At 35.6% G+C, this 15,544-nt stretch overlaps 1 protein-coding gene across 5 annotated transcripts; it reads right to left on the minus strand.

The window, feature by feature from the left end:
• Positions 1 to 632: 632 nt before the first annotated feature.
• LOC126781841 (recQ-like DNA helicase Blm) lies at positions 633 to 14,937 on the minus strand. 5 transcript variants are annotated; one of them, XM_050506963.1, is made up of 21 exons: positions 14,686 to 14,937; positions 14,477 to 14,581; positions 14,308 to 14,393; positions 14,084 to 14,112; positions 13,337 to 13,399; positions 13,040 to 13,240; positions 11,504 to 12,530; positions 11,088 to 11,243; positions 8,946 to 9,058; positions 8,629 to 8,807; positions 8,049 to 8,214; positions 7,542 to 7,666; positions 6,631 to 6,790; positions 6,032 to 6,224; positions 5,195 to 5,537; positions 4,607 to 4,741; positions 2,765 to 2,935; positions 2,492 to 2,682; positions 2,252 to 2,399; positions 1,639 to 1,739; positions 633 to 1,217 (listed from the first exon to the last, which is right to left on the minus strand). In XM_050506963.1, exons 2-21 carry the CDS (start codon positions 14,524 to 14,526, stop codon positions 1,123 to 1,125), a joined length of 3,732 nt encoding a protein of 1,243 aa, XP_050362920.1. In that variant the 5' UTR covers positions 14,527 to 14,581; positions 14,686 to 14,937; the 3' UTR covers positions 633 to 1,122. The 5 variants fall into 5 exon arrangements, with proteins under 5 accessions (XP_050362920.1, XP_050362928.1, XP_050362903.1 ...); XM_050506971.1 differs by having other exon boundaries at positions 634 to 1,220; positions 14,308 to 14,387; XM_050506946.1 differs by having other exon boundaries at positions 634 to 1,220.
• Positions 14,938 to 15,544: the final 607 nt, after the last annotated feature.

Here is a 15,544-nt window from a genome sequence, read left to right on the forward strand (position 1 = left end):
TTTTTTATTTCACCACCGCCCATAGACATTGGCGTCTAAGGCAAAAATTTTCTTCCTTCCGACATAATCTACAACCCAATTTCCGGAGTTTATTAACTAGACTATAAAGATTTGTTTCGATATTTTTAACATATGGTCAGAAATTAAATTTTAGTTTTTTATGTGTGCTACCACGCCTCCCGTGAAAATGATTTTTTTTATTCACAATTAATAAAGTAAAGGTACAGGTAATAACTAATAGTAATAGGCCAGTAGAAGTTGCATTGCTTTGCTAAGGTTTCATCACCCTTTTCGAAGCTTTTTCCACTACGCCGCGGGTCGGTAGATATGCATGTGGAAGATTTTTATTCGACACATTCAGGTTTTATTTACCTACCAGCACGAAATTAATGATCATTACATGACCCGTGAATATTCAGTGCTGTTTTTTTCGTTTATTTGATTTATTAAAAATATCTGCCATACAATAAAAATCGTTTAAAAAGTAAAAAAAAAAGTATTTATTGTAAATCATCAAGTCACTCTGTTTACAAGACAATTAAATTGAATTACAAAAAATTGAATTAACTGTACACATATTTATATTTATAAAAATAATTCATCAAACAAACTACTACTATAATTTATTATTATATTTATCTTATTTATATACAACAAATGTTTATACAATGCAATTACTATTTCTTAAAATAATTTAAAATTAATTATACAGCTATAGCTAAACATTTGGTTAAAAAAACATATAATCAACCAGCTTTTATTTTTTAAGAAATATATGTGGTATTCGGTCTATGTGCCTTCGGTATCAAATAGGATATATAACAGGACTCATGTGTTAAATAAATATATTTAAGACATATGTCCCGTTGGTATATTCAAAATCCGAATTGCCTTATTGACGTTTTCAAATATTCATTGAAACTCCAGTATCCGTAGTCTCCGTTTATTTACCATAATACCCTTTATTCATAGCCTTCTGACGCGTAAGTAAAACGAATAGTTGCTTGAATTTAGTAACTAGCCATTAATAACATAGTAAAATTTTATAAATTAGACATAAAACCCTTATATAAATAAGTAATGTGTCCAATTGATTTTTTATTGGCATGAAGGATACAATGTTTAAATAAAGTTTAATCTGGATTGTAACACGCCGGGACGAGCTGTAGCAGTGCCCGCACGAGGCAGCGGCATAGCACCCAGCCCGCTGCCTCCTGCTACTGAAATATCCCAAAAACGGTTATTCTAATTATTTAACTCTATATAAAAAATAGAGATACGGTATACCATACACACGACATTGAAATAAAGGATGTATGTGATTAAGAATCGATAAATCGTAATATTTTCTTATTTATTTAATATAAATTAAATGTCTAATCATTATTTTTTACTGTCTACTTCAATATCTTGACAACAATTAAAGATAGGTAAAAAAAAAACAATTTGTAAAGCATAAAAAGAAAAAAGCATATAATCGCAACTTTCGTATCATGACTGAGAGCCGAGTTACCGCAAAACAATAGAACAACAACAAAAAAATGTCAAGATGGCGGAAAAAGCTCATAGGAAATCTAAGCTATAAATCCTAATGTCTAAAAGTTAGCCTTCCCGGTTCGAATGTCGGCTTACACTCACCTGGCCCGGTGCGCGCCACTCGCTCGCGGGTCTGCTTGCGCGCCCGCGACGTGCTCAGTCCTCTTCTGGTCGTCGCGATCGTCGAACCCTCTCGTTTCGTTCTAATTGCCAAATATTAACATAAACATTGATTGACATATTGATTTTTTCTAAACACACAGATGATTTAGGCGATCTAGGGCCATGAACATGGCCAGGGACATGTCTTAATATGCGAAATTCATTGACCTGTGGACAACGGTTCATATTGTCCTCTGCCTATCTAGCGCAATGACTAGAAAACATAGAATTTGTTTTATATCAAACCAAAATAATAAAATCAATCATTTTTAGTTTTTGTATCATCATAGATATTACACATAAGCTACAACAAAATAGTGTCTGAACAGTTATAGTAGTTCCGCACGCCTGATAATTTTAATCTATTTTCTATATGCTCGATGCTCTTACGATTTATATCAACTATAGGTATATAAAGTTTTTAAATATTCATATAACGTTTTTCATCAATGGTGGGTCCATTAATGAAAATGATATAGACAATAAATTATTATAGACGAGATTGCTTCTGAAAAAATAATTAAAAAAAGGTTTATTATAATCGAAAATCAACCTCTTCTGTATCCCTCCTCTACGCGCACCAGTGTTGCGTGCTCGACGAGCCTTTGTTTTGGGTTTGTTTTTGGGACTCCAGGTTGCGTTTGTGGTCGACGTTGAAGCTGAATGCATCTCCAGTTCATCCTGGTAATCCATCAAGATACCTACCAACACGAGAAATCACCACATAATCGGTAAAATTGATGGACTTACAATATTTTCGATCGATATTCGATGGATTTGATGGGTCGCTCACCTAGCTTTTCGAGAGAATAATCGCAAGTGATGCGCAACAATCGGTGTCCGTATTTGTCGTAGTTGGCGCGCGTGACGTGCGGCAGCGCCAGCATGGCCTCCGTGGTCTCGGGCAGAGCATTCGCCATGGCCCGCAGCGACACTTGCGGGAACAGCGTCGTCAGGCTCGCGCCGCGCTCCTGTGCCATCTGTCTGGAAGCCGATCATTTCCCTATGTAGCGTGACCGCATCGAGAAACATGGTGTCACTTGATCTATTGCGTATTTGGCGTTACCGGCAGGCTTCGACCAGATCGGCGTAGCAGCGATTTACGAGACTGTCGAGTCGCGCGTTGATGCCCGGCTTATTTGCATCGGTAGCGGCGGGAGCTGGCGTCGCCGCAACTGTCGTCTGCTGGGACTGCGGCTGCTTAGCGAACTCGATTTTAATTTCACCTGATAGCAATCTGAAAGATGGCTTACTAAAGATTCGGCTAAGTGCATATTCTTTTTGGCGTGACGATTAAGTGCATTTTAGAATGTAATCTTGTAATAAGTTACAACATTTTATTTATTATACTACTTTATATATGTCAATATTAGTTACAATATATACACATCGTAGTTATATACCAGCCACTAAACAGCTATTTAACGCTAAACAGCTATGCTCTGTGTCCATAACTGGTTTACACTCTTTATCACAAATCGGATAATATCATCAGGTTTATACAATAACATTTCTATAATCCCGGTCTGATTCTGACTTCACATCAAGAAACAGTAACTCCACACTTTTTGTCATCAGTATAATCTTTTATCATTGTAGATTGGACTTATTGAAATATAGTACCGTGTGTTGTCAATAGAACACACGGTGAATTTGAGATTAGTTATTGCTAGGACGAAAATTATATTATTGATAGAATCTACCAATAATATAATTTTCGTCCTAGCTTTTGTGTCATTGATTTTAGTGAAGGCGGTCTCTTCATCGTATTCCACGCATTTCTAAAGGTCCTCGTGTTCCAGATACGTCTTTACAACAAATCTCCATGTGGTATAATTTTCACGGCCTTTTAATTTTTCTATGTTAATAAAGTTGCCGTTTGAAGTCATTGATAAATGCCAACAATAATTATTTTGCTCAAAAAGTACTTTGAAAAATGCGATCGAGCCGGATTGAGGTTAGTTAACCTCAAATTACTTTTTCGCAAAAAGGACAAAGAAATTTTCCCTAATCGAACCTAATCGGCGTCTGGGTTCATAACCTAATTAAAAGTAGTATTAGATTATAGTTTTACAGAGCTAGGCTAGGGAAAAGTTAAATAAAAAGACGGAGCATGGTTACAATGACAGACATTTTTTTTTCTTTTTATTTAGAGAGAGTGACACTAAAGAGGTTTAGCGTCAATAAGTTCGGACTACGTTCATATTTTCAACAGTTATTGAAGTTATTTGTATTCATTTTTCTGATACAACTCATAATCAGTCGCGTAATGAAGCTGCAAAAGGTAGAAGGTGATCAAATCCGATTAAGCAAACGTAATAAATAATACGCAGGTATTTCGCTCCTTAATAAATACTAGCAATAACTGTTTTTTAGATATTTCATTTGAATTGATGGCATGGAAGACTACTAGGGTAAAGTAAAAAATACTATGACAGATTACATATTTAAATGTTAAAGTACTGCCACGAATGGTTCTTACCCCCTTTAAATTCCTCTTTTTTTTGTATGATTTTTTATCATAATATGTTAGTTTTTTTTTTGTTATTTGTTTTTCTTATATTTCTTCTTTAATTTATATGTATACGCATTGTTTTGCTTATGCGATATGTATAAAAATGTTAAGTTGGAATGAGCGAACCTGAATTTGTGAATGCATGATGAGTTAGCCTATAATTGCGATGTATAGTGTTAATAAGTGTCATTGTTTGGAGTTGTCATTTTTTGGGACACACATATATAAACATTGTAAATTGTGTTGGCTTTCTATAAAATAAAATAAAATTGAAGAAAACCTCACTTTTGGTCACACTATTCAGCACAACCAGATGGACGAACAATCTGTCAAATGAGGTGCTACGGTAATAGTAATTAAAATAAAACTAATATTTATTTGAATATCGAATACCTGTCTAACTCCGGTCCGGTTGTGATGTATGCATTGGAGATGTCGTTGTTTATCTTAATAAACTCGCGAAGTACCTTCTTGAACAGCAGTTGCCGCAACAGTCGCTGCTCGTCGCCGCGCGCCCACGTTTTGCATCTGGAAAATTAGTGCTTTGAATCTAAATTTGTCTCTAAAATACCGTTGTCATCGTTCACAGTGAGTCCGTTACAGTGCTCTAGGACTTCATTTATCTGGTTGTAGTAGTAGTGCCTTACTTCTCGAATTTAGAACACGGCCATAGTGTAATCATCAACTTACTAGCTCTTCTCGCTCGCTATTAAATCTATCACTTTTAGAAGTTATTTAAAAATGTCAGGGTAGGAAAACTAAATAACTATTTGACATGTAAACCTGGAACTTCGGGATATGCAGCCGTACAAGGTAGACACAAAAACTAACGAGGCAGAACTACGAGTACCTTGAGAGACATTCAGTTTCATAAAAGCGTATATTCTTATCCCCCCTTCGAGCGCACGCATTACCGTATCTAGTGGAGTGTTTCGTACGTCAGCGGTTAACAAATCGCAACGCGAGGCGAATCGAACTCACAGTCCATGCAAGGGGTTGCCCTGCAGCTGAGCGAGGCGCTTCTGCATGGAGCCGCGCAGCGCGTCGGCCAGCTGCAGCAGCGTGTAGGACTGGCGCAGGTCCCGCACGGCGCGCGCGATGGTGACGCAGTCGCGCGTGACGTCGACGGGCGCGGGGCGCGCGGCGCGGCGGCACGCGTCGCACGGCGCCGGCCCGGCCGCGCAGCGCGCGCGCGGGAAGCGCTCGCCCAGGTACGCCAGCACCTGCACGCGCCGGCACTCCGACACGTTCTCGCACATCTGCGCCATGAGCATCAGGTTGTCCACGTGCACTTGTCTCGCTTCCTGAGTGGTGGTTCTCTCCTCTGTGAACGAACGTGCAGTGCTTACATATCTTTTTTTTATTGCATAGGACCTAGCATATGGGCCACCTGATGGTAAGTGGTCCACTAACGCCTAAAGATGTGCCTGTAATTACACTGGCTGACTCACGCTTCAAACCGGAACACAACAATATCAAGTACTGCTGTTTTGCGGTAGAATGATGAGTGGGTCGTACCTACCCAGACGAGCTTGCACAACTTCATACAACCAGTAAAAAGCAAAATAATGCCGGTTAAATTATATCTAAAACATATACTTTAGTATCTAACGTGAGTTTCATTTTATATACATATTGAATGTTTCAAACAGTGCAAAACGAAACAAATGATATCAATGATACTGGTCGTGGCTGGAGCAAATACTGCCAGTAGACCACATTGAAAAAAAAATTAGTCGAGTTGTTTATCTCAAGATGTCCAATCTTTGCACGAAAATGCAAATGGATAATGTTGTCGCGTATACGACGTTCACTCACTCTCCAGCATGCGCCGAATGCGGATGACGTCGCAATAGTTGTAGTACAGCAGACAGGCGGCCGGCTCCCCGTCGCGGCCCGCGCGACCCGCCTCCTGGTAGTAGCCCTCCACCGACTTGGGCAGGCTGTGATGTATCACGAAGCGCACGTCCGCCTTGTCGATGCCCATGCCGAAGGCGATCGTTGCGCAGACCTTTTAAAAACGTCTAGTTAAATATCTTCTAGTTAAATTTAGATGACAGTACAATCGAAATGCGATTATAAAGAAGTGCGAACTGCTAATCGATTTGGCATATTGAATTATTGTCGGATTTTATTATAAACATTTTTGAGTGCCTCGTTGGTCGAGTGGCTACATATAAGGCCGCAGACCCGAAGATTTTAAGTTCAAATCCCAGGTCGGTCATTTTGAGGATTCAAAATTAAGTAAGTGTGATCATTTTTGTAGATTGTTCATATTTTAAAGACCAATATTTATATTTCTCGAAACAATCATTTGAAAATAATATTACAAATGAATCTATTTAAAAATTAACGTTTAAAAAAAATATATCTGGAGCAAATACGGCTTACGGCTATAGATAGGGCGGGACACCTACCACCGTGTAGCGGTCGGCCAGCCAGCCCACCTGCACGTCCTCGCGCGTGCGCTGCTGCAGGCGGGCGTGGTAGGCGGCCGCCTGCAGCCCCGCCTTGCGCATATCCAGCGCCAGCGCCTCGCACTCCTTGGTCCACAGGCAGTACACGATGCCCGACATCCTGCTTGCGGAACGTCGCTGTGTCAATGTGCATAATTGCCGTTCAGACTATTCTTTAAGGGACCTCTGGGCAAAATGGCATGGGACTATCTTGTAAGTATTACTATATCTAAGCGTCAAATTTAGATTTTTAAGTTGTCTACTTATAGAAGATAAAAAATAATAATTGAATACTTTATACATAAGAATTTTGAACTTTCATTGTATGACTTGAAAAATTATCAAAATTTAATACAAAATTTAAAATTGATTTATCCAAAATTGATTGAAAACAACAAAAAGTTAAAAATAAAGTAGTAATATTTTCAAACAAAAAAAGCCGAGATGGCCCAGTGATAAGAACGCGTGAATCTTAACCGATGATCGTGGGTTCAACCCAGGCAAGCACTACTGAATTTTCATGTGCTTAATTTGTGATTATAATTCTGCCACATGTGTATTCCACCAACTCGCACTGGAGCAGCGTGGTGGAATAAGCTCCAAACCTTCTCCTCAAAAAAAAAATGGAGAGGAGGACTTTAGCCCAGCAATGGGACATTCACAGGCTGTAACTAACTTTTTTTCAAACTATTTACGAAATAATTTATTCAACTCAACTCAATCCGAGTACATTATTTTAAATTAGTGTCAGTACATGAATCACACCACAGTGATTCATGCATTGACTGTCGAACCTTTCTGAGTAGAGCTAGTCTCGTTATACTTTCTTTCATACGTACACTTGGACGTTAAAAAAGTTAATGAAAACTTACCCGGCAAACCTCTGGCGGATAACGTTAATAATGTCCTTGTTTACATCTTTTGGTGTCTTTTGTAGAATCTCGTAGGAGAGATTAGGTCGATTAAAACTCCATAGAAACCACTTGCAATTTGTGACCTGCAGACAACATTTTTTATAAAAAAAAATATATATATTCAAATAACACGAAAAAAATTGTCTAAATGTTTGAATTTTACCACAAATTATTAAGCAGTTAGATAAGACTATAATGTTTACAGAAGTTAATAAAAGAGCTTTAGATTAAGGTTATATACAATGTTTCCAATGTAAAGTAGCAGATTAATTTCATGGATAGAATACATACTAGCCCAGCATACACTTACGAAGACAAACCATCATCATCGGATAATAAACATTCACATGTGATTCGATCGTAGATACAAAACAAATGACTAAATAAGACAACCCCGAATTAATCTAGCAACAATAATAATAATAAACAGGTTAACGTTTCGCTACACAGCACGAAGCTCGTGACCTTGAGCTGGTGCAGGATGTCGATGCGCACGCGCGGCGTGGCGGTGGCCGTGAGCGCCATGAGGCGCACGCGCGGGAAACGGCGCCGCAGCTCGCCCAGCCGCTTGTAGTCCTGGCGGAAGTCGTGGCCCCACGTCGACACGCAGTGAGCCTCGTCCACCACGAACCTATCACGTTTTTTTTATATAAGAAAGGCGGTCGATCAAATAGTCATTAGCCTCACCGACCAGACATTGACACTGTAGGAATTATTGTAAAGTGTAGGCCCACCAAGTAAATTGAACAATTTCTTTGATTTATTCTCGGGTGTTTCAATAATAATTTCTTGCAGAACAAATTGAATTCTTTAAACAAACATGCAATGCAAGGATTATATTTATATTTTTATAATAAACTACATTAAATCCTCAAAATTGGGATATTTTTGTTATAGAAATTTCTATTGTGGAGTCCACTCTCTCGTGAAGGTCCCGGGGTTGTAGCACTGGATGCCCTCCCCTAAACCCGGCACATTTATAAATTATATATATTATAATTATATTATATATATAGCGGATACATTTCGTAATATAATAACCCACCTTGCAATTAGGTTTCGAGAATAAAGCATATTCAGTGTATTTTGTAATTTTTCTGAACTGCTGAGCTTCTCCGGCGTCACATAGAGCAGACGAATTGCCGGTTCCGCTAACGAAAGCTGATAGTATATTTCGTTCGCCTCTGCCGCTGATTGTTCGCAGGAAAAGTATACCGCATAGATCTATCACGGACGATTTTTGTATAACTAATATTACTTTAATCAAAATCCTTATTTGTATTTTTAATAAAAATAGGTTATGTTTATTCTTAACAGTTAAAATTAATTATACAACAAGACTGCTACTGTTGTTATACTTACATCGAGCGAGTTTAATTTATTAACTTGATCTAGAATCAACGATCTCAACGGAGACACTACTACAGTCACGCCGGGGGTCAGTATGGCAGGCAATTGGTAGCACAGCGATTTACCTGAATTAAATATACATACTGTTTAAACACCAAATAATCATCATAATAACTCTGTCTGTTACGTTTTCACGGCTAAGCCTCTGAACCGATTTTGATAAAATTTTGATATGAAGCAAGTTTAAACCTCAAGCTAGGCGGGCCGTCCGTCAAAGCGTCACGGTAACATGCGTAAGCGCTCCCGTGGCGCTCCTCGTTAAGACGGAAAGGGTACTGCTGGTTTTTTAATGGGTATTTCAATGTTCGGGGCGCACTCGGCGCCTTGGGCACCGGCGAAATATATTTTCATTTCTATCTAGTTACTAAAGCGCTAGTGTTTGTATATAAAAAGAACACAGTATCAACCGCTTAAAATACTTGTATGTTTGATTTGTTTTGGTTGGTCTATGCCTGACATAGTTTCAGGTAAACTATTTAGTCTCATCTGACTGATTTGACAATGTGAACCAGCTTGACAAATTGGCTACCCTCGAGGTAGCTGATCCCCGATTAGTCTATGCCAAAAGCGCACTGATCGGTTGATCTGCGTAATAATAAGCATAAGTGACAAATACTAGCTGTCTCTCTTTATCGTACTAGTAGTTCAGTCAGTAGGGACAAAAATGGTCCTTTGACTCGCAAAAGGTATTGTAGATATCATTTTAAAATATGTTGTTTAAGTTTGTACTGTTGTGACCTTGAGTTGAAGTTGTGGTTTTACCGCTCGCGCCGCCATCTTGGTTGAAAGTTGCCAAAATCTGTTTTTTTTTTTTTTTCAATATAATACCTCAACGGTTGATCCTACGACTAAAAACGTTCAATACAAACTTGAAGCGAATAAAATTTCACACATTATTTGTTTCAACATTTTTTTTTCTAAGTATCATATGTATCGAGTTATGTAAAATCGTTAACAAATTATCAAATTAGTTTTTCTTGGTTTTCACAAGAATAAATAACTTTATATTATTTTTACCGCTTTTCCACACCAAAATAAGATTATATGGCGAAATGCTTTCCAAATTGAAATATTATTAATAATATGATATTCAGCATGAATATCATATTATTAATAATTCCTGCTTCCCCCTTCCTTCTTAAGTCCACGCGAGCTGGTTCTCGATGTCACCGCCTTACTGTGACATCAATTCCATCGCGAACAAAGAAATTTGGCAACTCCTTTCTTTGTCGCACTTCCAAAAAATGGAATTCCTTACCAGCTCACGTGTTCCCCTCCTCTTACAACCCGGGTTCCTTCAAACGAGGCGTGAAGAGGCATCTTGCGGGCCGGCAAGGCGAAGGCGGCTAGTGCAGAACGTTTTTCCCGTCTGTACTAGCCGTCGTCGCGTTTGGACTCTACTACCACTTACCATCAGGTGGAGTAGAGTCATTTGCCCTCCCGGCGAATATATTTCAACCAAGAGGGGGCGCGAGCGGCAACACCTCGATGTCGCAAACTTGGATTTTTCATAAGAGTACAAAAAACATATTTCAAAATTGTAGCTACACCACCTTTTGCAAGGTAAAAATTCCCACTGACTGGACTATAGTTTACCGATAAATATTTAGAAACGTTAATTACATTTCATGTAGAACAATGCGTATGCGTATGTGTATATTTGGAGCCGGTTGGCGTGGTTGGTAGATACTTGCCTTTTCACGCCGAAGGTTGTGGGTTCGATTCCCACCCAGGACAGACATTTGTGTGCATGAACATGTCTGTTTGTCCTGAGTCTGGGTGTAATTATCTATATAAGTATGTATTTACAAAAGAAAAGTATTATGTATGTAGTATATCAGTTGTCTGGTTTCCATAACACAAGCTTTGTACAAGCTTAATTTGGGATCAGATGGCCGTGTGTGAAAAATGTCTCAGGATATTATTATTATTATTATGTGTTCGATCGCGGTATATTTGTTTCGTTTGTTTTGTTAGTGTAAAACGTGTCTATACTTTTTAAAATCATCATGTATAGTGAACATTAAACATACAAATTTAATAATTCATATGCAATCAACCAAATGTTGTAAAATAATAAAAATATTATCTTACCACCGCCGGTGGGCATTAGAACGAAGCAGTCGTGTCCCAGCAGTGCAGCATTGATGACTTGCAACTGATTAGGTCTAAACGATCTGAGACCAAACTTTTCTCTTAACTTTTCCATCATAAGATCAGAGTGAGGATAATTTAAACCATCAAATTCACCTTAAAACAAACATACAGACACGATTATGAAATACATAAATAAATTTTATCTACTATCTGAATAATTGTACAATATAGTTTTTATCATTTACACATACCATAGATCATAATCAGACATTTTCATATAATAAGTGAACATTTAAACTGATAACATTTATAAATTAATTACAACTTAAATTCAATTAAATATATTTACAATGAACACTAACTTATTCAATAATTATATATCAGACAATTTTAAATAAGCAATTGTAATTTACCTGTTATTCCATCATTAATCGTTCCAGGATGAAACTCTCCCATTTCTTCATAAGACACCGCAGGGTCAACCTCGTTTTGATCCATTAAATTAATTTGTAATTGGTTAGTTGAGTGTTCATTTGAATCAATAATATTTTCCTCGCCGAACATAGAGGGATCATAAACTTGCCACCCCTCGTCGTCAAGTAATATGTCTCTTTCACTCTCATCGTTATTCGAATGAGCCGGCATAGAGTCATTGACGGAAATCACATTTGTTTCGTCATCAAAATCAGATTCAAAAGAAGTGTTCCTGTTAATAGACGATTCCGCATCTGTCGACGGCAAACGTAAAGCCTTGCTTAATCCCGGAGGTTGGAAGTGTACTGAACTAGCAGGTATAGAGCTGCATTTTGATAGAACTTCCGTTGGTAACGGCTGTAACTTCTCTGAAGCATTTTTTACTCTTTCTAATGTATTTGAAGGAATGCTTCCTATTGTAGATTTTTCATTCGGTTCTTTAAGGGTAACAGACGAAGGCCGTTTCACTACGAATTTTTTTTTTGTACCATTTGTTTTAGTATCAGCATTAGTACAAATGTTGTGCGTTGAATCATTAATTGAGGAATTTGAATTTAAAGATAAAGATCGTTTACCAATAATTTTAGATTTGATGCCTGTTTGGTTTTCAAGCAATGTGTTTGGGGTAGATGATATAGAATCATCTGCACTTTCTTCACCCAGTATTAGTGTTTGTCGAGAGTCATCATCAGATATACAAAATGTAGATGAATTTTGTGGTTCTTGAATAGTGCTATTTACATTTAAATTATTACTTTCATGTCCATTACATTGTCCTTGACTTTGTATGATTGATTTTAATTTAGTTTCTATCTTATTTATACTCGCATATGTTTCATCATTATACCCGTGTATCACATTTTTTGTCAAGTCAGACAATCTCCTAAAGGCTTCACTTATTTTTTCTAACAACTCAATATATAATATTTTACATTCTTCTATTTCTTTGCTAGTAATGTTCTTGACCTTAAAATTTATTAAAAATAAAGGTAAAAATTAATGTTATAACAATGACAATAGCCAATGACTAATTTTATAGATGGCATAAAATTATTAATCTTATCTGAGCAGTATTCTAACAAACATTATAATAAAATCACTGTAAGGGTTATTGGTATTGGCTCTCTTAGCAACATGGCAAATCTTTCGGATTAATATATATTATATTCCAAAACAGTGTTTAGTCTTTATTTCATCAGAATTGGTCGAGTCAATTAAAAGTGGGAACATAGTACTTACAAAGTACTTATAGTTTGCACACATATGTTTAAATCCATGTATACTACAGGTCAAACCCAAGACACAGCTAGTTTAAAAATATATTGAAAGCTTTCAAGGTGGCCTACTTATTAATAGTTAAAATCTATATCATTTTTTTTGATAGACATATTGGACATAATTTGGACAATTAACATAAGCAATATGTAATGAATGATTTCTTTATGAGATGTTAGGTAGACAATAAAACAACATACCATATCATGTTTTTTCAATACGGTGTGATCAGAAATTTTTAAAAGGAAATCAGACACTGAGCTGTCGAAAACAACAAATTTGTCAGTGTTTTTTCCTATTTCAACAGATTGTACTTTACTTGATGATTGACTTTTAGGTTCTTCAATTGTATATCTATTTGGACTATATAACATTTCTGAAGGTATACATTTTAATTCACCCTAAAATAAAGACACAAAAAATAAATTAATCAATTATTATATAACATAATATCATTTGATCAAGGAATGTGCAAAATATTTTAAATTATTTCTTACCACATCCATAAAATTATTGATTCCTTCATCTCTCTGACAAACATTCCTTACACCACCTAAGGACTAGAATCATTGTAAAATTAAATAATGCTGTACCTTGTCTGATTTGTTAATTATTTTATTAACAGCTGAATACATATATATATATAATCATATCTACGTATACATATATAACAATAACAAATACATCCGGATAGAGCAAAACTGTAATTGTTGTTTTAATATTATGTCAATGTATGTATGTAAATGTAACACCGAATGGTTTAGCCAAGTGTTTTATCATCATCATTATCAGCCTTTCGTCATCCACTGCTGGATATAGGCCTCTCCAATGGCACACCACTGAGCTCGATCCTAAGCTCTCAATTTCCATTCGCTGCCAGCCACTTTGCGAATATCGTCACTGCACCTAGCCGGAGGGCGTCCTATGCTACGTTAGTGTTTTATCATTCAAAGGGTAATGACAAAAATATTTTTGTTATGTATGTTATCTTAAACTTACTTTTATGATAAAAGTAAAATAAGTTGTGGCTACTACAATATTTAATATCATAAAATATAGTATATAATCATAAATATAATGATATATGACATAATGAACAATAACAGGTAAATGTTAATAAATGCAAATTTCTTCTTAAATATGCTAGCCATTTCTAGTTTTTTTTTTGTCTTAATTGATAATATAGTATAATTATGTTATTTTATCTTGTAGTAATGTTTATGATAGCAATTTAAATTACTTACATTGTTTATCTCTGAACTCGGTGGAGTTGCTGAAACAATGAGTTATGGTTTAATTCAACAACTTAATACCTTAAATAAAGTATTGTTTGTCTTGTTCATTTAAATTATTTTATTTATAAAAACAACTTATTGGATATAAGTAACCTATTCTTAAACAAAGTTGTTTATTAAAAGTATAATATAAAAACTTATTAAATTATAATATATAAACTTTGATTACTTACAAATTGTATTTGAAGACTTAGATTTCCAAACGAATTTAGACTTTTTCTTAACACTTTGATTGCTTTCCGAAACCGGGGTACTGTGTCTAAAATAAAATTTATTAATTGAATATTTAATCACGCTCACTAATTCATATAAATTTTTTAACAATAAATATTTGTAACAAACCTGGAATCCATTACAGTATTTTTAAAATTTTTTTTTATGAACTCCTCCATTTTATCCAAATATCATATTAAATATAATTTAGGTGATACTGTCTCTCATTGTAATCTGAAATGTTTTGGATATCAATGAGAAATTCAGAGAAAAATAAGTTATAAGCAGCCGAAAAAATAAAACTGTACTTAGATGTTGTCAAAATGTTAAATACACACCGACAAAATACACATTATTCTATCTGAAAGTCGGTGAATAACAATGTTATCAAATTAATAAGTCAAATTTATTGGTCTTATTATTATATTTATATACTCTTTAAAAGTTTTTTGAAATTGATAGGTACTCATTACTCAAAGTCATAGATAAAACCAATTCGTTTCAATGATAAAATTTTCGTCTTCCAATAGGTGGGCATGTATTATCTATGTAGTAAGCATTGTATCGATTATCGATATCGAATGCGTTAGACTTGTATCGCTAGCGTAGACAGAGAAACGAATAGACCAAGGGGCCGTGAAACCGCGATTGAGACAGAGATAGTTTGTTAATGTTGCGTATAATGCTGCCATAGTAACTGCATTCCCTGTTTTGGGAGATAAATAATTTTCAAGATTTCATTAAAACAAAATAAGTTTATTAAATTTTACTTTTTAAAATTTATTACACTTTTTTTTAATTAAAATATTTTTTTGTTTACCAACTACACCCAAAAATCGTTGCATTGTTTGTTTTTGTTTCCGTTATCAATAGTACTTCAGCATATTTATATGGTACTTGATTAGCATTCTTCTCATGTTGAAATCTAAAACACTCAATTAAATATTAATAAAGAATGGTTGCCACATATATTTCTATGTTAAGTTCTTGACTCGGAATCTAATAATATTATAAATTCATAAAGAATGTTAAATAGTGTTGTCATTAGGCAGTTATAAATAGGAGAACTAATATATTAAAAATAACATATTTATATGTAACGAAGCAATTTAGGATATTATTGGTTTCCGTATTTATTTGTTTACATTGTCGATGAGTCGATATTTTTTATCAAAAATCGGGACTTTTTTTAGCTGA

Source organism: Nymphalis io, chromosome 1, assembly GCF_905147045.1.
Source record: "Nymphalis io chromosome 1, ilAglIoxx1.1, whole genome shotgun sequence".
NCBI classification, from domain to species: domain Eukaryota; kingdom Metazoa; phylum Arthropoda; class Insecta; order Lepidoptera; family Nymphalidae; genus Nymphalis; species Nymphalis io.